The sequence below is a fragment of the Drosophila sulfurigaster genome, chromosome X, assembly GCF_023558435.1.
Source record: "Drosophila sulfurigaster albostrigata strain 15112-1811.04 chromosome X, ASM2355843v2, whole genome shotgun sequence".
NCBI classification, from domain to species: Eukaryota; Metazoa; Arthropoda; class Insecta; order Diptera; family Drosophilidae; genus Drosophila; species Drosophila sulfurigaster.
In genome coordinates, this window is record NC_084885.1 from 2,218,683 (window position 1) to 2,242,742 (window position 24,060).

Below are 24,060 nucleotides of genomic sequence, written 5' to 3' on the forward strand. Positions count from 1 at the left end.
CCATCGCTTTCTCTATTTTAGTATATTTTATTTGATTAGGAATGTAAATGGTATATTTCGCAATGAAAGCTGTGGTCACGCTGCAAATCACATCAAATGTCCAATGTTGGCAATAGTGTGTTGTTGTTGTTGTTGGCTGTGCCGCGTAATTGAATGTAATTAAATGCCAGCTTGCACAATATATGGGTTTGCCATTCATTCAATTGAAATATTTGTGAGAAGTAAGTAGTAAACAACACACATCGCTAGCAACGCTGCGCGCATGTGTAGGAGGAAGTGCAAAGAGAGAGAAGGAGAGAGAGAGAGAGAGAGCTCGACTCGTTTGCATACACAGGGTCTAGCCCAGAGAGCTCTCTTGTTTTTGCCATCGCTGTCGCTGCTGCTGTTGCGGAGGCGACGACGACATCGACATCGACACAGCTGTGTGTGAACGCGCTTGTTGGTGGGGGGAGAATTTGCAAATTTGTTGTATTGTATTTATTACTCATTCAGCGTGAGTATGCAGTCATCGAAAGATTAGTAGAAATACAACAAAAATCAAAACGGCAACATACAAAATACAACAATTACCAAGTCCAGTTGCAGGTCCAAGTTCGAGTTGACTGCACGCAAAAATAGTATTCGCAACGAATTTAATTTTGTTTTAAATAGCTACTGGACATATGTGCAGGTGTATGTGTGTGCGTCGGTCAAGTGTTGACATTGCGTGTGCGTATGTGTGTGTGTGTGTGCGTGGGCAGCTAATAAAGTGAATGCAAATAGAGTTCTGCACAAATAGCAACAACAACAACAAGCTTTAAGTAACTGCGTGTATACAACACGCACACACCCACACGCACGTAAGTGTGTGGCAAAAGGTTGTCTCACTACCTACCTCCCTCCCTCTCTCGTCTTTCGCTGCTGCAGAATAGAAACAAGACGGCCAGCTGCTGGATTGAGAGGCAACAGGAGCAAGAAGAAAAGAACAACAACTAGAGGAGGAACCCAACTCGATGCCCGGCTTCCATCTCAATGAAATGGGCGAAATGGTTTTGGATGCCATCGATGACATCGGCGTCGTCGATGTCTACGATCTGGCCTCGGACATTGGCAAGGAATACGAACGCATTATGGATCGCTATGGCACCGATGCCGTCAGCGGCTTGATGCCCAAAATCATTAATACACTGGAGCTGCTCGAGGCCCTGGCCACGAAAAATGAACGCGAAAATACCACCATCGAGGAGTTGCGCGAAAAGATCGCCCAGCTCGAAAGCGAAAAGCTGGAGAAGGCCGAATTCCGGCGGCGCTTCGAAAAGGAATTGGAACTGATCGAGGAGCAATGGCGCAGCGAGACCAATGAGCTGGTTGACTTGGTCTCGTCGCTGCAGGATGAGAACAAGCGGCTGGTGAAGCAGACGCAGGATCTGCAATCGTCGTCCGCCCAGAGCTCGGGATTGGGAGCCAGCTTAACGGAGAGCATCATTAGCATGACCAACAACGAGTTGCATAGCGCATTGTCCGATACACAAGTGTTGCAGCGGCTCAAGGAGCAGATCTACAAGCAACGCGACGAGCTGAAGCAGCGGGAACGTGAACTGCAGGACAAGTACAGCGAACTGGAGCATGTAAGCGGTAAACTTTTTGCTGATATATATCAAGAGTTAATATACTTCTGTCCTATTTGAAGGTGAACATTCAGGCGGAACGCTTGAAGGCATCGGAGCGAGATACGCGACGACGGCACAAACTAATGCAGGCCCAGGTGAAGACGTTGTGCGAGGAGCGCGCCGATTTTCTTGCCCAATTACAGGATCAGTGTCGGGAGATCAATCAGTTGCGCAAACGTTTGGGGTTGGCCGAAAAGGAGAATGAGGATCTGGTGCAGTCGTACGATGACAACGAGAACGATCCAAATCGACCGCGCTATACGACGCGAGAGCTTAAGGAATTGATTTCGGAACGCGACGAGCTGCTCACCACCATTGACAGCCTCAACGAACAGTTAGCCGAGCTGAAACCGGCGCCCAGCGGCAAACGTATGCGTCACGTCTCCAGCTCCGATGACAGCGATGATGATGACGTCGCCGCACGTGATGACGATGACAACGAGGCCGACGATGGCGTTGAGGCCGATGTGGACGACGATGTGGCGGGTGAAACGTGCGTATACCAAATGAGCTAAGCAAATCTCGGTTTGTTTGTTCGGCATGCCGAACTTTGAAATACCCTATTCAGAAAATTTGTAATGCAATCTCGCTTAACGGTCATTTCGCTTTACTACATTACATATAGTATATATCTTTTAGCTCTTTTCACTAGTCATACAATTTTCTTAATTCGTTTTACATAGATTTATTTAGATGCCATAGCTCACTAGTTTATAATGCACCCATTTTTATAGTTCGCTTAACGGGCACAAGTTCTTACCTTTCTTTTCATTTCATTTTAAATATTTGTCTAAATACACTACACCCATATATATATTTTGCTTAGCGACTTCGATCTGCCAAAATTCATGACATCAAATTCTCTCAGTTGGTTTTACCTAAATACCCGAATATACTTAGATACCAAACGTCATTAAGTTTAGAATTCACTAGATTATAATACACGCATACCTATAATTCGCTCTGCATTATGCTACATTCGCTTAACGGCCACAAAGGCTCAATTCCTTCACTTCATTTTAACTTAAAGATAAATGTATTTACAAGCCAAAATGAAATAAACCTAGTATAGTTTATATATATATATATAGTTTCGCTAAACATCGCGTAATCTTCGCTTAATGGCCACAACGCATTTATTTGCCAAAATTTGCTCAGTCATAACGTCAATCTTAACGTCCTTAAATGATTTATTTGCCAGAATTCGCTTAGATAATATTTGCTTAACAGCTTCTTTCCGCTTTATATTATTTTCATAAAATGACCACATTGCATTTAGAAGCCAAAATTCATTTAACCATTTAACTCACTTTTACGTTACTTAACTGTGGCATAAATCGAAAAACTTTACTATGAGAATCGCATAGAAAATACCTTAAGATTCAATAGGTTCACATTACTTACGTTTTGAGACCGTTAATCGCCTTAATAATGAGTTGTCCTTGCGTAGGCAGCTTTAATAACATTTGTTTAGTATGTGATGTGTTGCCAAGAATGAGAATGCTATAGGTTAGGGTATTTTCGCTATCCACGTAATTGCGCAATTAACATTTTTATTATCTCTGTCAAATGTCAGGCCACCTGGACACGATGCGCCTGTGCAGGGACCGCTGCCCTATGAGCCAGACGATGCGCCTTGGAAGAAGAGTTCCGAGTCGGGTATACGCAAGTTGTAAGTTGGCAGCAAATTTTTGTGTATTGCGATTTTGTTCACTCATAAATTGAATAATTAATTTATTGTTGTTCCTGTTAGCTTCCGCAAACTCTTCTCGGATCCGTCGGATGGCAGCAACACATTCCCGAAACGTTCCTTGGCCACGCTCTCGAAGATGGCGCTCTCGGCCACGCCCGGCAGCGGCAGCGGCGGAGGCTGCAACGAGCCGAAGTAAATGCCTTTTAGCCTAAGAGCCAAGTGCATTCATTCCATTGATTATTCCAAAAATAATTATGGTTTGATTTCTTAACGTATTTGATTTGATGTATTTTATCTCTTTTTGGTTTTTATTATTTTTTATACTTTCGTTTTTTTGTTTTTTTTATTTATTTTTAGTCCCTGTCTCTCCTTTGCTATGTTTTATATGCTCGCTAAGTATTTACCATTTTCTTATATGATGTACATAATTTACGTATTCGATTGCTGTGCTCTCATTATAATCTTAAGTTGTTATTTCTTTTTAACGCAATAATTCATATTTCATATGTGTTGTGCTGCTCCCCCCGCCTCCTCCTTCACCATTACTTTTAAATTAGTTTCTATATATGGTTTTAATGCTTCATTTATTGATTGATTAATTATGTATACTAACTAATCTATGACCAAAATGCAAGGAACTATATTTGTAGGAAACACGAACGGATTCATTTTCGAAACCGATTCGCATACATATACATATGCATATACATATACTATATATACATTCTACATACAACATTAGTAGCTACTATCTAATCATACAATATATACGAGTATATATACATACATACATACTTACATACCCTATACATATGCGAAATAATGTGTGCGAAGTTAGAGCAGGCAAAACGGCAAACAACAAAAAAAAAAAAAAATAAAGTGAGAGTGAGTTTGAATGAATTTAATCGATTAGTGAAATCATAATGAAAACGAAATACATTCATATAGTAATTGTAGAGTGTTGTTTTTAAACGAAAAGTAATTCCACTAAACTACCCCAACTACCCTAAAATCTAATTCAAACAAAAGATTACAGTTAACATCAAAAATATCAAAATAATTACATGAATTCAATTGGGGAAAATCAAAGAAAATGCATAACATAACACATTACAACATAACTGTAGTCGAGTGAGATGGCGGTGCTCGACTATGGGATACCCGGTACTCATGTTTCAAAGCAATTTTAATATGCATTTTGTTTGCAAGTTTTTCAATGAAATATTAATTTAATTAAATGTTAGCATGGGTACCGGAATACCACAAAATATGGAAAATATAAATACTTACTTTAATTAGCGATTGTCAAGTTGTAGTCTAACTATTCCTCTCTCTCTGTCTTTTTCACGCAAACAAAGTATATCTCTATCTCACTCTATTTCAATTCATCTCTCTCTGTCTATCCATCTACTATTTGAGCCTCTTATAGCAGTTGCCCCAAGCGGCCTTATATTACAAACAAAAAAAAAAACAAAAAAACAAAAAGACACAAGCCAAAAAATTACAAAATGAACAAATAAGAAGTAAATTATAATTAGCCAGCGTTGAATTGTAGCTGATTGTTTGTTAATAAATTAATTATGTATTGAAAACAAGAGTATTAGAAACAAATCAATCAAAAAACACAACACAACAAGGAAAACCAAAAAAAAACCTAAAAGTAAAAAAGTTTTAGCCGCAAATTTTAACCAAAATTTCGAAAATATTTAAATATGACTTAGCAGCGTTGTTGTTACCAAAAGGAAAAACAAAAACAAAAAAAAAGAAAAATGGAAAAAAAAAACTATGTACCAATTATATACAAATTATTAGCTTAACCGTTTACATTCGCGAGAGCACAAAAATGTTGCATTTGCCGCAGTTAAAACGAACATTAGATTAATGCAAAGTATGAGATGATATTCGCTATAAATACGACAAACCCATTCCCATATGTCCATATATTATGTTTGCTGCTTTTTTTGTATTTTTGTTGATTTCGTTTGCTTTCGCGCTTCTCTGGTTCTCTCTCTATGCATTTCGAAAACTAACTTGGCTAACTTGTTTAACCATTTCACCATATATAGATCAGATCAAGCATAAAGTACATATCAGTTACGATTGTGAGATATTTTGGAACACGCCACACACACAAAAATGATAAATGAAAACAATACGAAATGTGCCAAAGACTAAAATGGAATTCAGCGATTGCCATTCGATCCAAGATCCATACAATATATACAATTACATTTCCACTCCATAACTACACACATCCCTACCTTCAATTATCAACTTTTCTTCTTTTTATTTTATAATATGAATAACTGAATTTTTATACAATAAAAAGAAAAAACCAAAAACTACTTAAAAACTAATTTAGACAAAAACAAAAAAAAAGGAAGACAATGATAATGATAATGTATTGGCAAAACTGACGAAACTCCAGCTGGAAAGACGTGTATTAAAGCTATTAATTTGTTGTCGCAGAAATTGCTGAAATATCTCGCCGTATCGTTCGATCTAGTGACTGAATATTTACTATTCCATTTTTGCGACACGCTAGAAAAAAAGAAAACAAAGAATGCAAGAATAGTTGAAGTGAATACCGAATGGCATATGAGTATATTAAATGAATTAATGTTAACTAAATTTATATACATATATACATATATTATACACATATATTAAAAATACAAATATATATTAACCGCAAATAAGGCAACCAAAACATGCAAAACAAAAAAAAAAAAACATAATTAAATTGATAAACATTATACAATACCGTTGCCCAGTTCGAGATACAACCAACAACTAAATGGATCGTTCCAGCAATAACATACATTCTCGTACCCACATTTTATGCATTTCATGGATGCGGTAAATAAAACTTATGGCAAAACCAATTTAGAAATTCCTTGTGTATTTATTTCAAGATTCCTTCTTTTTTCCAGTTAGCAGCTGTTGTCTGGATCACAACCGGAGAAAACTGTCTGAGTCTGGTTTCCAATAAAAATAGAAATAAAAAAATAATCAGAAACCGCAAATAATGATTATGGTTGTCAATTTTAAATGAAGAAATCAAAGACTTAAAAATTATAATAAGAAAGATCTTTTCAGGAAAATCTGTGCATTTCGATCGGGATCTTTAAAATTATAATTTTTATGATTTTCAACAATAGATATTTATTTCAAATAGTTTTGGAAAGTCAAAAGTAATCATAATTTGTTATAAAAAAAAATACAAAATAATAATGTATGATTTGTATATCCTCTACCCAAAGGGTATTATTTTGTGATTCCAGCAAATGTATATAACAGGCGGAAGGAGTAATCTCCGACTCCATTAAGTATATATATTGATGACCTTGTTCAGTGCCAACAGCCGAGGCGGTATAGCCATGTCCGTCTGTCTGTCTGTCCGTCCGTGTAAACACCTAGATCTCGGAATCTAATTTTGATACAGCCAATAATAACTAAAGTTTTTATCATTTTGTTGCGATCAGATCAAAATTGCAGAAGTTATTTATAAAATACTTTTGTGTGGACAAAAATGTCTACTTACTATGGTTCCTAGTTGCTTTAGCTGACAATCTAGTATATTTTGCACTGTATGATATATTTTGAATGTAGTACTATATTAATATAGCCTTTTGGTATATTTTAAAAGGAATACGACGATTGAATACAATTGAGCGCATTTGACTGTAGCTTTCTTACTTCTTTGATTTGATTTGTTTATCAAAATAAAACGGCATTTGAATGAAATTTTAATTCTTAATATATAAGTAGACTTAGCTATTGATGCTATCAAGATTATATGTATACGTAGTATACTTTATAGGGTCAGAGATATCGCATTTTGCTTTTTACACATAAAGTTACTAGATTCTCATTCTTTTTGTGCTTATGGCAATTATAATGTTGTGCTTACAGGAAATTTTTGAAACAGTCAGAAAGATGCATCGTTTAGTGATCGATATATTTTCAACGTAAAATTATATCGATATACCGGATGAAGACGATATTTCAGAATTTATTATTTATTAAAAGGATAAACTATCGCTATTTTACTTTTTTGAAATGGGCATCTCAAAGCATTCTGACATCTTTAGTATATAAAAGCGATTCTTATTTTGATCCACAACAAAAATCAACATTTGTGATAAATAACTTTTCGTTATTGATAGCTTAATGCATACATAATTATTAATAAAGAAAATCATAAAAATCAATATATAATCATTATTTTGTATTTTGTGAATGAAAATTACAAAAATTAGTACATAATAATAAATTGATTTCTTAAACAATAAAATGATTTATAGACTCACAAATTTATTTGCCTGTGACAGCATCTGTTTCTGACGCTCGATTTCGTTTTTCAAATCCTCTGCCTGACTTTTCCAATAATTTAATTCTTTAAGGTAAAGATCGTTCGACATATCTTTTTTACGCAATTTGTCGCCAAGTCTAGCGACCTTTTCAACATGCTCCCTTTCATCGGCATCTGTTGCCAATTTGAGTGCGTCGTAACGCGCTTGAAGATCACCGTATCGCTTAGTAGACTGATTGCGAACATGCTCCAAAGTGATCTGATTAGTTTCTAATTCGATTTTAAGCGCACTGTTATTCGCACGCTCCAATTCGAATGCTTTGTTGATCGTTGCGAGCGATTTATAAAGTATTTTCTCGCGTTCATTTGCAGAGTCAATATATTGTTGCAATCCCTGATTTTGATCCTGCAAAGTTTGACAGTCGTTTTGAAGTTGTTGCATACGAGTTGACATTGTGTTTATGCTGAAATGTTGTTTATCGTAACTCGATTGCAGTTTATTTAAATCGGCGTTAAGCATTTTAATCAAACTCTTGCTATGTTCGCATTCTTCACATTGCGCTCGTGCATATTTGATTTTTTCCTTGAGTTCGCATACCTTTTGATTGGTCTTCTCAAGCGATTCCTTAAGCGCTGTCTCACGCACTTTGGCCTGTGATATATTCAGATTGAGGCCGCCAATTTCTAAATTTAACTCTGCAGTTTTCTCTTCCATACATTGAATATCGCATTGGGATTTCTTCAGCTTTGTATTCGCAACCTGGAGCGCGGCCGTCATCGATTGGAGGCTATGTTGAATAATAATTCGATCCACCTTCGCCTTCACCTCGTTCTGGTCTCGCACCGATTGATCCAATTGCAGGCTTTCCATCATTTCGCTCAGACTCACATTCGATTGCTGCGAGTCATTGAGTTGCTTCGATTTCTTCTTCAATTGTTCGTTCAACTGCAAGATTCTTTCTTGGAGATCTTTCTGTTTCTTTTCCATCGCCATCTTTTCCCCGTTTAGTACGTCTTTGTCCTTATGAAGCTCATCTCTTTGCGTAAGCAGCGCATCCATTGTTCTCTGCAGATTAGCGATTTCTTTATCATGTATCTCCTTGAGCTTGTCTGTGTACGCAAAACTTTGCTGCGTCTCTTCGCGTGCAATTTCAGCTCTCTTCTTCCAGATATTTATATTTTTGCGGCTTCTGCTTTGTTCTATTGTTTTTCGCTCGTTTACCTTAAATCGTCGCAACTGTTTTTTCAATTTTTTATTTTCAATTCTTTGTTCGAACAGTCTTTTTTCCATTGTATTTCTTTGCTGCTTGGCCTTTGTTAATTCAATCTGAAAATCGGCGCCAACCTCTTGGCAAGACGCGTTGCTCGTTTCCTTCATGGAAAGCAACCAACGACTGTTTTCTTCGTTTGATTGCAGCAATTCTTGGCGCACTTTCTCGAATTCCTTTTGTGTAACATTCATTTTTTCCAACAGTTCGTTGACGGCTTCCGTGGACTCCCTGATGTCGTCTACTTTAATCAATCGAAGCTTTTGGTTTTCGCCCGACAAATCTGTCAATTGTTGACTCATCGATTCCAGCTGCTTTCGCGTCTTTACCAACTCTTTCTGCAGATTAGGTAACTGCTTAGTAATTTTCGTCAGGCTCAATTGCTTTAGTTCATTCGGTAGAGCCGCACCAGACGAAGCACCGAATTCTTCAGTTTTCCCTTTTTCACATTGCACTGACATTTTTACATTTCCCAGTGACACTTTTTGCAATTGTTCTTTAACCTCTTTAAACTGCTCTTGAGATTTCCTTAAATCTGCTTTCAGTGTCTCAATTTCTTCAGCTGAGTTTTCTTCAGATTGAATTCTACTTCTAATGATTGAATCTCCTTCAGCTTTGTCACTCTGCAGTTCCTTCTTTTCCAGTATCACTTTTAGCAATTCTTTTTGAACCACTTCGAACTGCTCTTGAGATTTCATTAAATCTCTTTTCAATTTTTCAATTTCTTCAGCTGACTTTTCTTCAGATTGAATTCTACTCCTAATTATTGAATCTGCTTCATCTTTGTCACTCTGCAGTTCCTTCTTTTCCAGTGACACTTTTTGCAATTGTTCTTTAAGCACTTCGAACTGCTCTTGAGATTTCTTTAAATCATCCTTCAATTTCTCAATTTCCTCAGCTGACTTTTCTTCAGATTGAATTCTACTTTTTAGGATTGTTTCAGCCTTAACTTTATCATCCTGGAGTTTTTCCTTTTCTAGAAAGACTTTTAGCAATTTTTTTTCAACCATTTTCAACTGCTTTTCAGATTCCTTTAAATCGAATTTAATTTTCTCCATGTCTTCAACTTCTGATTTAAATCCATGGCTTTTGAATGTTTCAGCCTTACCTTTGTCATCCTCAAGATTTTTATTTTCCAGTGACACTTTTAGCGACTTATGATTAACCACATCGAACTGGTCTTGAGATTTATTTAAATCTTCTTTCAATTTCTCAATTCCCTTAACGGACTTTGCTTCAGATTCTGTCTTTTCCAGTGACACTTTTTGCAATTCTTTTTGAAGCACTTCGAACTGCTCTTGAGATTTCTTCAAATCATCCTTCAATTTCTCAATTTCCTTAGCTAACTTTTCTTCAAATTCTGTCTTATTTTTGTCACTCTGCAGTTCCTTCTTTTCCAGTGACACTTTTAGCAATTCTTTTTGAACCACTTCGAACTGCTCTTGAGATTTCATTAAATCTCTTTTCAATTTTTCAATTTCTTCAGCTGACTTTTCTTCAGATTGAATTCTACTCCTAATTATTGAATCTGCTTCATCTTTGTCACTCTGCAGTTCCTTCTTTTCCAGTGAGACTTCTTGCAATTCTTTTTGAACCACTTCGAACTGGTCTTGAGATTTCTTTAAATCATCCTTCAATTTCTCAATTTCTTCAGCTGACTTTTCTTCATTATGAATTCTACTTTTGAGGATTGTTTCAGCCTTAACTTTATCATCCTGGAGTTTTTCCTTTTCTAGAAAGACTTTTAGCAATTTTTTTTCAACCATTTTCAACTGCTTTTCAGATTCCTTTAAATCGAATTTAATTTTCTCCATGTCTTCAACTTCTGATTTAAATCCATGGCTTTTGAATGTTTCAGCCTTACCTTTGTCATCCTCAAGATTTTTATTTTCCAGTGACACTTTTAGCGACTTATGATTAACCACATCGAACTGCTCTTGAGATTTATTTAAATCTTCTTTCAATTTCTCAATTCCCTTAACGGACTTTTCTTCAGATTCTGTCTTTTCCAGTGACACTTTTTGCAATTCTTTTTGAAGCACTTCGAACTGCTCTTGAGATTTCTTCAAATCATCCTTCAATTTCTCAATTTCCTTAGCTAACTTTTCTTCAAATTCTATCTTATTTGTGTCACTCTGCAGTTCCTTCTTTTCCAGTGACACTTTTAGCAATTCTTTTTGAACCACTTCGAACTGCTCTTGAGATTTCATTAAATCTCTTTTCAATTCTTCAATTTCTTCGGCTGACTTTTCTTCAGATTGAATTCTACACCTAATGATTGAATCTGCTTCATATTTGTCTCTCTGCAGTTTCTTCTTTTCCAGTGACACTTTTAGCAATTCTTTTAAAACCACATCGAACTGCTCTTGAGATTTATTTAAATCTCCTTTAAATTTCTCAATTCCCTTAACTGACATTTCTTCAGATTGAATTCTACTTCTAATGATTGAATCTGCTTCAGTTTTGTCACTTTGCAGTTCCTTCTTTTCCAGTGACACTTTTTGCAATTGTTCTTTAAACACTTTAAACTGCTCTTGAGATTTCTTTAAATCACTTTTCAATTTCTCAATTTCTACAGCTGACTTTCCTTCAGATTGAATTCTACTTCTAATGATTGGATCTGCTTGCAGACTTGCAACCTTCCTCTTGAATTCGCAATGAGTAGAGATATCTTTAAGATACGCCTCATTTTCGGTTTCAAGCGCATCCTTTTGCTCTTGCAGCTCTCCTACTTCTTTGTGGTGTTCCTCTTTCAGTTTTTCCACTTGTGCTTTAATTTCTTCCAGTTGTTGTTTGGCAAGTTCTTGATTTTTTTTGCGCCAACTCCAGATCTCTTTCGGCCTTGGCTAATTGCGATGCCAGCTTCAGTTCAGAAGCATCTTTTTGTACCTGTAAAGTAAGCATCTTTTGCTGCGACTTGACTACAATATTTTCATATTGCTCCAAAGTATTTCTATCTACTTTAGCGTCATTTGTTTCGGTTATCTGCTTTTTCAGTTTGACAATTTGCGCCCTTGCAATGCTTAATTGATTTCCCCGTTGCTCGCAATTGTGTCCGCATTTCCAAAATTGATTGATCGTCCAGTTCTCTAGTGCGTTCTCGACATGTTTCATATTGTTTAGAATTGCGCTGTCGTAGCTGTTTTAGTTCATCGATTTGCTTTTTGGCCGCACTTAATGATCGATTCATTTCGTCAGCTAAGTATGTGAGAGAAATTTGATCAATTTCCTGATACAAAATTTAGTATTTTGCTGTTCATGATTTTGATTATACCCGCTATCCAAAAGATAGAAGGGCACTATAACATTATGTTTGCCGGAAAGAATATATGTATATAATATTTATATACATACATATGTATAACGTCAACAGCCGAGAGGATATCCGACTGTCTGTCTGTCCGTATGCGAATTCGAATAGCAAGAGTAATTTTGAAATTAATTCGCGATTTTTGGTTGCGATCAGATTATACTTGTAAATGTTATTTAAGAAATACTTTCATAAGACCAAACAAGTAAGAAAGCTACAGTCGAGTGCACCCGCTAACGTTTTTAAATAAAAGCAATATATTTTGCGGTATTATTTTCAAAATATACCGAAAATACTAAAAAAATACTAAAAATATACCAAATGGTATGTTTGGTGTATCGATATAGTACACCATTCAAAATATACAATAGACGGCACAATGTACCAGATTGTCTGCCAAAGCAACTAAAACCCCTAGTAAGTAGGCGATTTTACCCATAGAAAAGTATTTCTTTAATAACTTCCACAATTTTGATCTGATCGCAACCAAATTCTCAGGAATCATAACTACTATTGTTATTATTGTACATACCTTTGTTATTCGATTTTTATACCCGCTACCCATAGGGTAGAAGGGTATTATAACTTTGTGCCGGCAGGAAATGTATGTAACAGGTAGAAGGAGGCATCTCCGACCCTATAAAGTATATATATTCTTGATCAGTGTCAACAGCCGAGACGATATAGCCATGTCCGTCTGTCCGTCTGTGTGTCTGTCCGTCTGTCCGTATGAAACACTGGATCTCAGAAACTATAAGAGATAGGGCTATAATTTTTTTTCGACAGCATTTGTTATGTTTGCACGCAGATCAAGTTTGTTTCAAATTTTTGCCACGCCCACTTCCGCCGCCGCAAATCAAAAAATTGAATAACAAGCGTAATTTTAAAGCTAGAGTTTCGAATTTTGGTATGTACAATAATAACTATAGTATTTATGATTTCTGAAAATTTGGTTGCGATCAGATAAAAATTGTCGAAGTTATCAAAGAAATACTTTTGTATGGGCAAAAAACGCCTACTTACTAGGGGTCTGAGTTGCTTTGGCTGACAATCTAGTATATTGTGCCGTCTATGGTATATTTTGAATACGGTACTATGTCGATATACCAAATATACCATTTGGTATATATTTAGTATTTTTGCAGTATATTTGGTATATTTTGAGAAAATACCGCAAAATATATTTCTTTTATTCAAAATGGGTAGCGGGTATCTCACAGTCGAGTACACTCGACTGTAGCTTTCTTACTTGTTTTGATTTGCGGGGGCAGAAGTGGGCGTGGCAAAAATTTGAAACAAACTTGATCAGCGTGCAAGCATAACAAATGCTGTCGAAAAAATAATTATAACTCTCTTATAGTCTCTGAGATCTAGGTGTTCATACGGACGGACGGACAGACGGACATGGCTAGATCGTCTCGGCTGTTGACGCTGATCAAGAATATATATACTTTGTAGGGTCGGAGATGCCTCCTTCTACCTGTTACATACATTTCCTGTCGGCACAAAGTCATAATACCCTTCTACCCTATGGGTAGCGGGTATAAAAAGCTGCAGCAATCGGTTCTTAGTTGCTTCGACTGACAATCTGGTATATTTTATAATCTACGTTGTATTTGAATAGCAATAGTATGTTATTATACCAAATAAAGCAATTCTTGGTATATTTTTAGAATAATTCAGCACTAGTAGTTGTATCTCAAAGTCGAGCATACTCGCACTTATTTAGCACATTTTTCTCTATGAACATATCTGAAATTGACAACTTACACTGAATCATGCTGCTTTGAGCCAGTGGATTATCGAGTAATATTGAATCCTCAAGTTTTTCTTCGCATGATTGCAACTTCACTTTTTCAGCGAAAATCGCGAGACGAGGTGACAATTCACATAAAACTAAGGCATCTGCCTTTTCTTTTTTTCGTTGCTCTATTTGGCTCGATCCATCCGATTTCTGTATATTTCCTGCGATTATTATCAAAATTATTATTGTAAACTAAGAGAAAGATAAGTTAAAAAACTACAGCTGACAGTGATGGGCTACCCGCTAACCAATTGCAATAAAAGTAAAACAATGAGAAAGTGATATGTGATTAAAACAACCAACTATAGATTGCAAAATTAATATATTAATATATATATTATATAAAATTAATATACCGAAAAAATACTAAGAGTATTATATATTGATGATACAAAAATATGCATTATTTATGATACCTCAAATTATTTATGTAACAATTTCAATTGAGTTGCTTTAGCGAGGCGGGTATTTCTTTAGCTATCTTACTTGTTGTTATTTATTGTAAAACTAACAATAATCATTTAAATTGATCCAAAATGTAGATGACTTATACAAAAAATAATACTTAATATCTACCAGAGCGATGGAATTCCTCAGTTGTTGAGCGTGCAGTTGTTCCGCTTACTGATTTGGAAGACACCTCCTCCTCTTCCAGAATGGAATCGAGAGTTGATATTTGCTGCATAAAACTTTCGTTGTTCTCTTGTACCACCTAAAGCGATTAAATGCAAAGATAAAAAGTTAAAAAAATAGAAGGGATCAAAGCATTACACTTACTTTATCCTCGTTTTCGGTCGATAATGCTTCGGAAGTGCAAGAGTCCTCTGAGATATGTTGGCATTGCTGTGAATGCGATATGGATTGAGAGGTCAAAGAGCTCTCTGCATATGAAATCTCAATGGGATAAGTTATAGATGCTTCATATCTGTTCGGCGATTCTAATTCTGTATCGCTGCTTTCAGTGTCATCAATTATAACAATTGACACTGAGTCGGAATATTTTAGCTGCTTCTCTTCATCTTCATCTGATGATTTAGTGCTACTTTCAGAATATCTGTCATCTTCCAATAAATCTGCCAAAGTGGATACACAACACTCAGTAGTTTTATTGCAGATATCAATATTGCCTCCTGTCGAAGGATCCCTCAAGGGTTGTGAATTCGAAGCGTAGCTTTCTTTATCAGCTATAGTCTCCACTGAAACATTGGAGCATTGGAATCTTTCTGATCGTTGTGTATCCAAGACTGCTTGAAGGGCCAAAGAGCTTTCTACAGAGCTCTTCAAAGATTCAGTGTCCGAATCACAGTTGTAATTTAATGTCCTTACTGAAACGGAACGTTCTAATTTGTGATCGTCGTTATCGGATAACTTAAAGGTTTTACTAGAAGACTTCGAGTCTGTATCATCTTTATTCTCGGAAGTTAGTTCTGATGATTTTGAGATTTTGTTTGAGGTGTCTGAATCTGTATCACCTTTTATTAAGGTTGCCAAAACAGACGCACGATCCTCAGGACTTATTTCGTGTCGGATCATAGTGGTAATAGAATATTTTTCATCTGAATTATCGATGTTGTTAGTCAGGGCTTCAATAACAATGGGACGATGTGGATCTGCAGATGGCTTAGAGACAACAGTACTGTTAACATCAGGGATATTTTTGTTTTTTTCAGAGCTCTTCAAAGACTGAGTGCTCGAATCGCAACTATAAATTAAACTCCTTCCTAAAGCAGAACGTTCTAGTTTGCCATCGTCGTAATGGGATAATTTAAAGATGTTGCTAGAATGCTCCGAGTTTGAAGTTAAAGTTTTAAAGATGTTGTTCGAATTCTCAGAGTCCGTATCATCTTCCATTATGGCTGCCAAAACAGACGCACGATTCTCAGGAGTTATTTCGTGGCGCTTCACAGTGCTAATAGAATTTTGAACATCTGAAGTATTGATGTTTTTAGTCAGGGTTTCCACAACAATAGGACGATGTGGATCTGCAGGTGGCTTAGAGAAAGTAGACGCACGATCATCGGGAGTAAGCTCTGAAGTTTTAAAGATGTTGTTCGAATTCTCAGAGTCCGTATCATCTTCCATTATGGCTGCCAAAACAGACGCACGATTCTCAGGAGTTATTTCGTGGCGCTTCACAGTGCTAATAGAATTTTGAACATCTGAAGTATTGATGTTTTTAGTCAGGGTTTCCACAATAATAGGACGATGTGGATCTGCAGGTGGCTTAGAGAAAGTAGACGCACGATCATCGGGAGTAAGTTCTGAAGTTTTAAAGATGTTCGAATTCTCAGAGTCCGTATCATCTTCCATTATGGCTGCCAAAACAGACGCACGATTCTCAGGAGTTATTTCGTGGCGCTTCACAGTGCTAATAGAATTTTGAACATCTGAAGCATTGATGTTTTTAGTCAGGGTTTCCACAACAATAGGACGATGTGGATCTGCAGGTGGCTTAGAGAAAGTAGACGCACGATCATCGGGAGTAAGTTCTGAAGTTTTAAAGATGTTGTTCGAATTCTCAGAGTCCGTATCATCTTCCATTAAGGTTGCCAAAACAGACGCACGATTCTCAGGAGTTATTTCGTGTCGGTTCATAGTGGTAATAGAATTTTTCTCATCTGAATTATCGATGTTTTTAGTCAGGATTTCCATAACAATGGGACGATGTGGATCTGCAGATAGCTTAGAGACAACAGTGCTGTTAGCATCAGGGATACTTTTGTTTTCTTTAGAGCTCTGCAAAGATTTGTGCCTACAATGCATCTAAAAATTAAAGTTTCTCCTGAAGGAGAATGCTCTAGTTTGCGATCGTCGTTATTAGACAATTTAAAGAACTCGGAAGTCTCCGAATCTTTATCATCGTTCACTAAAGTTGCCAGAACGGACGCACGATGCTCAGAAAAAGTAATTTCATGTGCATTTTAGAGGTACTTTCGATTACATCGTCATTCTCAACATTTTGATGTGTGGAGGTAATGCCTGATTTGTAATATTACTTATGTATTTTTTTAATAAATTGGATGATCTGAAAGCGTTCCCCTTTGTCTTCTTCGGTACACAAACTTAGGTTTATAAATTCATTTATATAAATTAAAATCTCATTGAACAGGGTTTTGGCGAATACGGAAAAATTGTAAAGAGTGTTGTGCTCATGCAAACTTTGGGTAGTTAGCTAATAGTAAATAAGTTACTGCTAAATTAATGCGCACTCTCTGGGTGGAAAACACATTTAATATTCTCACCCTTAAGAATAGCGTCGCAAAAACTTGAAACCAACTTGATATGCGTGCAAACCTAACAAATGCTGTAGACAAAATTATAACTCTATCTCTTATAGAAATAGGTGTTCATACGCACAGACGGACAGACAGACCGACGAATATGGCAAGATCGTGTCGGCTGTTGACGCTGATCAAGAATATATATTCTTTATAGGGTCGGAAATGCCTCGTTCTACCTGTTACATACATTTCCTTCCGGCACAAAGTTACAATACCCTTCTACCCTCTGGGTAGCTGGTATAGAAAAGTATAGCTCGATCTCCTATAGTCTCTGAGATCCAGTTTATCATACGAGCCAACAGACAGACGGACATGACTTTATTGACTCGGCTTTTCCCGCTGATGAAGAATATGTATCTCATATATTTATATTCTTTTATTTTTCTATATCTTACCCCTTCCGGAAAATGTAAAGGGTATTTCCTAGGGATACACTAAAATCCCCAATGACTTACATATATTCCAAATTAAATGGTGACTTAATGAAAGTGCATGAGATGGTTGACGAAAGCTTTTACTACTTGCTCTGCTGTTTGCTCTTTCTGCCTGTCTCGCTGCTTTCTCTCCCGTCGTTATCTCTTTTCAACTGAAGGAAACGTACCGTAAGCTTGCGTTGGATTGCGTGCCAAGGACACCGGAGAGAGCACGAGAGCACGTAAACAGCGTGGCACAATGGCAGGACACAGCATCCGCAGGTCGTGAGGCGGTTATCCTTGGCGTTGTTCTCTCACAAGCTGTGCGCCTGTTAGGCTAGCTGAGTTTGAGGCGTATCTAGGCGTGGTGTCTGCTGCTTGTCAGGGCCCTGCTGCTGGCACCATGACCTTGAGCCACGAATGCCGCCCGGAACGGATGCTGCTGTGTGCTGTGACGCAAGTCTAAGCTGAATTGTGTGTGAGCTTAATTGCCCAGCAACAGCCAGAAGCCAATACATTGGCAATGGAGCCGCAATGGCTGAGACGAGCTGCTAGCCACAATAGCCGCAGACGACGCGTCGTCGTCGACGACTCCCGCTTACTCTGGTTAATTGCTACGCAATTCCAATTAAGCAATTAAAAATATACGCCGTGTGGTGGTGGAGGCTTTGTGGGCGAGCGTTGCCGGCTTTTTAATTAAGACGATGCCAACGTAATAGGATAGAAGAAGATGCGCTGCAAAAAGCGTAGGTCGAAATGTGTGCAGCTAATGAAGAGGGTGGCCATTGGGCCAATCGGGGGAAGTTGGCGTGCTGCCCGGTAGGGGGGAGGATAACATTTTTCACTAATTGGCTGCTGCCACGCGCCATTGTATGTGTGTGTGTGTGTGTGTGTGTGTGCGAGTTTGTATTGTGGAGAAGCAGCAAAGCGTAGAAAACGAGGAAAGTGGTGGGGATGTGGGCAGCAAGGGGATGTGATGTCTGCCTGCTTTAGCATTAATTAAAAATACCATTTAATGAGTTTTGCCTCGCAATGCAGTGCAACGCAACACTAAGAAGCAGAAGCAGCAGCAGCAGCAAGAGCATTGCGCTTGCACCATTGGGACAGCTATCAACAGAAGAGAAGACCATCCGCATCCGCAAGCAATTCGCAAGCTGGTCGCAGCAACCGCAACGAAGTCGTTCGTTCGGCCAACGTTCGTCCATATCGCGTGCACACACGAATTCAGGGGCCTTCAGTCAGTCGATTTTTGAACCGGCGCACAGAAAGCAACTGAAGCAGCAGCATCGAAAGTTTTTCAACTCCCTCACAATTCCCCAGATGTATGTGTGTGTGTGCGAGTGTGTGTGTTTGTGCTTGTGCTTGTGCCGTTGCATGCCACTCGGCGGGTTTGTAGCTAACAAAAAAGCTAAAGCTAAAAGCTACATATGTACATACATGCAGAGGCAGACAGAGAGAGAGAGAGCGAAAGAGAGAGAGAGCACGCGTTTGCTTGCAAGAGCAGAGTAGCAATGAAATGTGTACTTAATATTTGTTCTGGTTTTGGGGGCATCTTCTGTTGACGCTCACTGTGCGCCTGTGCACAAAAACTGTTTTTTATACAAGGACATTGCCATCGCTTGTCATTTACATATGCAAAACATTAATATGTACACACGTGCATGTCTGTATGTATAACGTGTACCATAAATATCTAGGTATGTATGTATGTGCAAGCAACTAAAATAAGTTGCAAATTAAAGCTTTGGCATAAGTGTGCGCACGCCAGACTGAGAGAGATAGCGCATGCTAGCATGCACAAGTGAGACAACCATACTGACTAACAAAATGCCAACAAGTGTAGAGCACACTGTCGCTCTCGCTCTCGCTCTTGCTTTCACTGCAGCAGCAAGTGTGCACGCTTATCGTGTTGCTTTGCTTTTTTTTTGTTTTGGTTTATGGAGGGGGAATGCTGTTGCTTGGCAACGCGTTGCTGTTGAACGCTGTGCGCCTATTTAGCGGCCAGCGTTTGGTTGGAACAAGAAAACGAAAGTGTTAAAAGAGCCGTACGCTTGGCGCGTGTGTGTGGAGCTTGTGGGGGAGCCAGCCCGCCGTTTCTTTTGAGACGACGCATTGGCATTGGCCGTATGTGGAGTCCGTTGCGACAAGCGGCCATATGTGATTGGGCATCATCCTGGCCCGTACACACTCGGCCATGGTTTATATTTCGATATTGCCCCAGTGTGGGGTTGGGGGTGGCACTGTGTCTCTCGAGATTCTGCTGTGCGACTTGTGTGTGTCTGTGCATTTTCGCCTCTGCCGGATTGCCGCTGGTCGCCTGATGAATTTGCGACGCGCATGACGCGATGTTGTCGTCGGCACAGACATGTTTGGCCTCAAAACAAACATTATCGCTCTTAGCGATTTGTGAAGTTCGTCGGCCTGTTAAGCACCACTCGCTAGCTCGTTGTCTCTCTCGCATTGTGTATATGTACATATGTACGATATCTGTCCATTTAACTCTGGGCGCCTATTGAGTTCGGGTGAATTCTATGAATTTCGCCTGCCATCAATTTTATCATTTTTGCGATGTTGCAACGGCCATGGTGGCTTATTGGAATGAACATTCTAGGAACTTGCCCTAGATGCATCAATAGGCGACCAGCAAACGAAAGCACAACGACGACCTAAATAGTGTTTTGCATTTGTCTGTCACTCTCTCTCTCTCTCTCTCTCTCTCTCTCTCTCTCTGTCTGTCTTTCTCTCTCTATGTTTCCCCAACCAATTGTTGTTCATGCTCTCTGCTGTTGTTGTACATAAGCGGAAAAAAGACTAAGGTAATTGGCATTGCCCACTGCAAGCAATCAGACAAACAAAAAAACACTCGTACAATGTATAGCAAGTAAAGTGTTAGAGTAAGATGGCAATAGTATCGTCTGTGGTTTAACGTCTCACTAGCTTTTTGGTTGCGGTCTCGGTTAAGCATAAAGCTTTTGTACAAAGTGAAAGCACGAAAAGCTGTACCGATGATTGACAGTCTCTCTCATGTTGGCTCTCGTGCTCAGCTATTGTTATACCCAGCATACGGTGTATGAATGGAAATTTTGAATTGAAGTTAAGCAATTATGATTTCATTTAATAGCTTGTGAGCTAAGACTTGAAAAAATAAACGGATATATGAAAACATTACGAAGAGTTGTTTATAAAAGTGAATAAAACAAAATGTTAAATAATATTTATACATGGTACTATGTTATTTAAACTAAAAATATAAATTAATAAAGGCAATCAATTGTTCCGCATGGAATACATGCTTAAGAGGGTAGCTGATAGCCGGTCAATTTAGTTGAGAGTGCTCGCATTGTTGTGTATCTGGCAAGGAGTTACAATAACAATAGCAATAACAATAACAATAAGAAAAGCAAATGCAAAAACAAGAGCACAAGTACAACACGCTTGTTTGCAGTCCGTCTGGCGTATTATGCGTTTTTTGTTGGTACAATAAATGCTCCAATTTTGCCAGGCGAACATAATGGAGCACAAAGCGACGTTGCTGCCAACAGACTGGGATACAATCTACACATACATAGTACCCACATGCATGCATGTATGTATGTATGTACATATGCATGCTTGATTGTCTGTGTGTGTATATGATTTTGTATGACTCAAAGTCGTTGTTGGTAGAGGGAACAATACACTTGCACTTGCACTTGCGAGCACAGAACGAATTCTGGTTTGTTGTTGTTGTTGTTGTTGTTGTTGCTGTTGTTGCAGCTGCTGATGTTGTCGCTATTTTGTTTTATTATTATTCATCGCGTTTTGTTCTTGTGTGTGTGTGTGTGTGGTTCGCACAGTTGCCACAGCAACCAAGAACAATAAGAGCTCACTGGATGGGGAAACACACAAAAAAGAATTACGTTACAAAGTGAAAACTACTCGTAAAACGGTTTCATTGCGCTCCAAACGGAACTTGAAAGCGAATGTTACGCGCTTGAATAAACAAAGAATAGCTCATTAGCATCGGCGAAATCGATCACTGTGTTGACAACACACACACACTCACTCTCACACACACACAAAGGCGAAGGAAAAAAGCACAGATTGCATCAGAAAAACAGTTTCTTGGTGCATGGAAAGTATGTTAACTAAAGTATGATTTTGTAAAGCATATTTTAAGTTGAATATTAATATGTAACAAGAAATGTTAGCAATAAAATAGTTACTCAGATTTCAGGTTCAATCTTGAATCAGATTCTTTGGCAAATTTCAATTCGTTGATCAATTTTATTTCACTAATCCGCAAGCTGAGCAGCACAAAAAGAAAGTTTGAAATTTTCAAACAGCTTAGAATGATTTATATAGATTTGTTAGCTCTAATACACTAATCAATGCCTACTTCAATGATTTATTGTGCTTGATTCTTAATCTGACGTAAAAATCTATGTGTACTCGATTCTTAAGTTTTGAGTTGATTTTTTATTGGTTAATGAAACAAACAAATCAAAACAGCTCCCAAGATTCGATTCCCTGCACCTTTAAGAAGATTTTGTACAATATACACTAAAGAAAAAACAGTTTCCAACATCACGAACATTTGTCTTACAAAATGTGTTCTTAAAATAAAACCACCTTAATAACAAATACTAAAACTATGAACTTTAGTCTCAAATATGCCAAATTATCGAAAGGTTATAAAATTCTTGAATTCATACACAGAAAAATAAGTTTTTAATTTATTTTTTTGTCTTAGTACATGAAAAAGTTAGAAAACTCATTTTGATTTCAAAAACATTTAATATATAACATTTAAGTTCTTATTATTAAGAAGAAAAAATCCTATAAATTTAAGACCAAAAATCTTATTATAAAAAAATATTGGATTATATTTTATTATTTTTTTTTTACTACTAGTTATAAACTTTATAGAAATTTCGATGGATGACAGAATTTTGTAACATAAATCTAGAACTTTTGGTCTTATTATCCAAAATTTTTGGATTTTTTCTCTTAAGACTTCTTAAGAATTTAAGAATTTTTTCTTAAATTATTATTATTTCAAGAACACAATTTTTTGATGATTTTAAGAACTTGGCCTTTTTGTCAGTGTACTAAACTTGGTTATCTAAATCTTACTTTGAAATTTATGTTCTTCTTTTATTCTTTCATTCATAGCTTAGTTGGTCGAGTTGTCGTAAGCCTTTCTTAATTGTAGTGTGTAAGTAGATCTAGATCCATTGTTCAAATGCTACGCGACTCGCGATGATAGATAAATAAATAAAAGAGTGTTCAAAAACATATACATCCATATGTATATATAATTGTGAATAACTGAATGTGCTTTTTAAATAAAATTAAAATAAATGGTAAAAACACATTTATATTGTTTTTATCTTATAATAAGATTTGTGGTCTTAAAAGAATACGATCTTTACTCTCATCAATAATAACTTGGTTTTATGTTAAATGTTATTGAAATCTATACTTTTCAACATTAAGATTTCTGCTGATGCTCTTTTAGACTAAATTTCTCAGTACTAAGAAAAAAAAAAAACAAACTATATTTTGTATCCATTTTTTGCAGTGCATTGGACTAAGATGTATTCTTCTGGCTTTCTTTACTGCTCTTGGTGGCTGTTATAAAAAAGATTTCAACAGAAGAACTATGTGAGAAACTAAAGTAGTTGTTTACAAATATGTAATATCTCTCCTCGCTCGTTGTGCTCTCAATAAATTACAAAATTATGTTAAGAAGGGCGCAAATAAAGTGAGCAATAATTTGTTATTAAATTGTAAAGATGTTTACTCACATGTTTCCGTTTTAATCCAATTAGTTGTCTTAATACTTTTCGACGGCGCTAGAATAATTTCCTCAGGTTTTTTTTCTCACAAAAATGGGAAATAAAAATTTACTCGCTTGTAAAAACCAAATGCTCAAGTGACACAAGAATTCAAGTGTGCTTTAATCTGGAAATTTTGTTTGGAAAATAAAAATAACATGAGTAATGGGATTATTTATTAAGCTCAATTATATATGAACATCTCAATTATTTTATTATAAATAATATATATTATATTATATTATTATGATAGTATATTGTGCTTGATTGTTTTATTTTTTGCTAAGTTAATATGTTTAAGAAGAAAAAGTCAAATTTGTATGCATTTATAATTTTTTTATAGAGTATTTCATCAATTTATTATACATATATAATAATATATATTAATTATATACAATATTTGAATTATAATATTGAATTTGTTTCAATAAAATATTTGCAGTAAACAATAAAAATTTATTATATTATATTTTTAATTTTCAATTTATTAATAAATTATAATTTCTCA

At 36.8% G+C, this 24,060-nt stretch overlaps 3 protein-coding genes across 8 annotated transcripts; 1 reads left to right on the top strand and 2 right to left on the bottom strand.

Annotated features, from left to right (window-relative positions):
- The first annotated feature begins 69 nt into the window (after positions 1 to 69).
- LOC133848661 (RILP-like protein homolog) lies at positions 70 to 3,996 on the top strand. 3 transcript variants are annotated; one of them, XM_062284313.1, is made up of 6 exons: positions 70 to 221; positions 907 to 1,607; positions 1,670 to 2,142; positions 3,226 to 3,321; positions 3,403 to 3,534; positions 3,700 to 3,996. In XM_062284313.1, the coding sequence occupies exons 2-6, from the start codon at positions 993 to 995 to the stop codon at positions 3,833 to 3,835; spliced, it is 1,452 nt and encodes a 483-aa protein (XP_062140297.1). In that variant the 5' UTR covers positions 70 to 221; positions 907 to 992; the 3' UTR covers positions 3,836 to 3,996. The 3 variants fall into 3 exon arrangements, with proteins under 3 accessions (XP_062140297.1, XP_062140298.1, XP_062140299.1); XM_062284314.1 differs by lacking the exon at positions 70 to 221 and adding an exon at positions 288 to 493; XM_062284315.1 differs by lacking the exon at positions 70 to 221 and adding an exon at positions 511 to 672.
- A 1,433-nt stretch (positions 3,997 to 5,429) lies between these two features.
- Positions 5,430 to 11,451, bottom strand: LOC133848658 (putative leucine-rich repeat-containing protein DDB_G0290503). Of its 2 annotated transcripts, none has more exons than XM_062284309.1 (2): positions 7,656 to 11,451; positions 5,430 to 5,883 (listed from the first exon to the last, which is right to left on the bottom strand). In XM_062284309.1, exons 1-2 carry the CDS (start codon positions 11,340 to 11,342, stop codon positions 5,863 to 5,865), a joined length of 3,708 nt encoding a protein of 1,235 aa, XP_062140293.1. In that variant the 5' UTR covers positions 11,343 to 11,451; the 3' UTR covers positions 5,430 to 5,862. The 2 variants fall into 2 exon arrangements, with proteins under 2 accessions (XP_062140293.1, XP_062140292.1); XM_062284308.1 differs by lacking the exon at positions 5,430 to 5,883 and adding an exon at positions 5,885 to 6,320.
- Positions 11,452 to 11,639: 188 nt separating this feature from the next.
- LOC133848659 (serine-aspartate repeat-containing protein F-like) lies at positions 11,640 to 23,653 on the bottom strand. Of its 3 annotated transcripts, XM_062284311.1 has the most exons (6): positions 23,523 to 23,611; positions 21,939 to 22,019; positions 14,817 to 16,721; positions 14,616 to 14,751; positions 14,006 to 14,200; positions 11,640 to 12,123 (listed from the first exon to the last, which is right to left on the bottom strand). In XM_062284311.1, exons 3-6 carry the CDS (start codon positions 16,689 to 16,691, stop codon positions 11,894 to 11,896), a joined length of 2,436 nt encoding a protein of 811 aa, XP_062140295.1. In that variant the 5' UTR covers positions 16,692 to 16,721; positions 21,939 to 22,019; positions 23,523 to 23,611; the 3' UTR covers positions 11,640 to 11,893. The 3 variants fall into 3 exon arrangements, with proteins under 3 accessions (XP_062140295.1, XP_062140296.1, XP_062140294.1); XM_062284312.1 differs by lacking the exon at positions 21,939 to 22,019 and having other exon boundaries at positions 23,523 to 23,653; XM_062284310.1 differs by lacking the exons at positions 21,939 to 22,019; positions 23,523 to 23,611 and having other exon boundaries at positions 14,817 to 16,947.
- Positions 23,654 to 24,060: the final 407 nt, after the last annotated feature.

Excerpts from the sequence above, each read along its gene's own strand:
- LOC133848658 (XM_062284308.1), bottom strand. The coding sequence starts at position 11,342 with ATGTCAGTTAAGGGAATTGAGAAATTTAAAGGAGATTTAAATAAATCT. Across the intron at positions 6,321-7,655 it reads TGTCACAGGCAAATAAATTT|ACTCAGACAGTTTTCTCCGG; the intron begins GTGAGTCTATAA and ends ATTGGAAACCAG.
- LOC133848659 (XM_062284310.1), bottom strand. The coding sequence starts at position 16,802 with ATGCATTGTAGGCACAAATCTTTGCAGAGCTCTAAAGAAAACAAAAGT. Across the intron at positions 14,752-14,816 it reads CGACCGAAAACGAGGATAAA|GTGGTACAAGAGAACAACGA; the intron begins GTAAGTGTAATG and ends TAATCGCTTTAG. Across the intron at positions 12,124-14,005 it reads TCAAAGCAGCATGATTCAGT|CTGACGAAATGAATCGATCA; the intron begins GTAAGTTGTCAA and ends TCACATACTTAG.
- LOC133848661 (XM_062284313.1), top strand. The coding sequence starts at position 993 with ATGCCCGGCTTCCATCTCAATGAAATGGGCGAAATGGTTTTGGATGCC. Across the intron at positions 2,143-3,225 it reads GACGATGTGGCGGGTGAAAC|GCCACCTGGACACGATGCGC; the intron begins GTGCGTATACCA and ends GTCAAATGTCAG. Across the intron at positions 3,535-3,699 it reads GGAGGCTGCAACGAGCCGAA|TCCCTGTCTCTCCTTTGCTA; the intron begins GTAAATGCCTTT and ends ATTTATTTTTAG.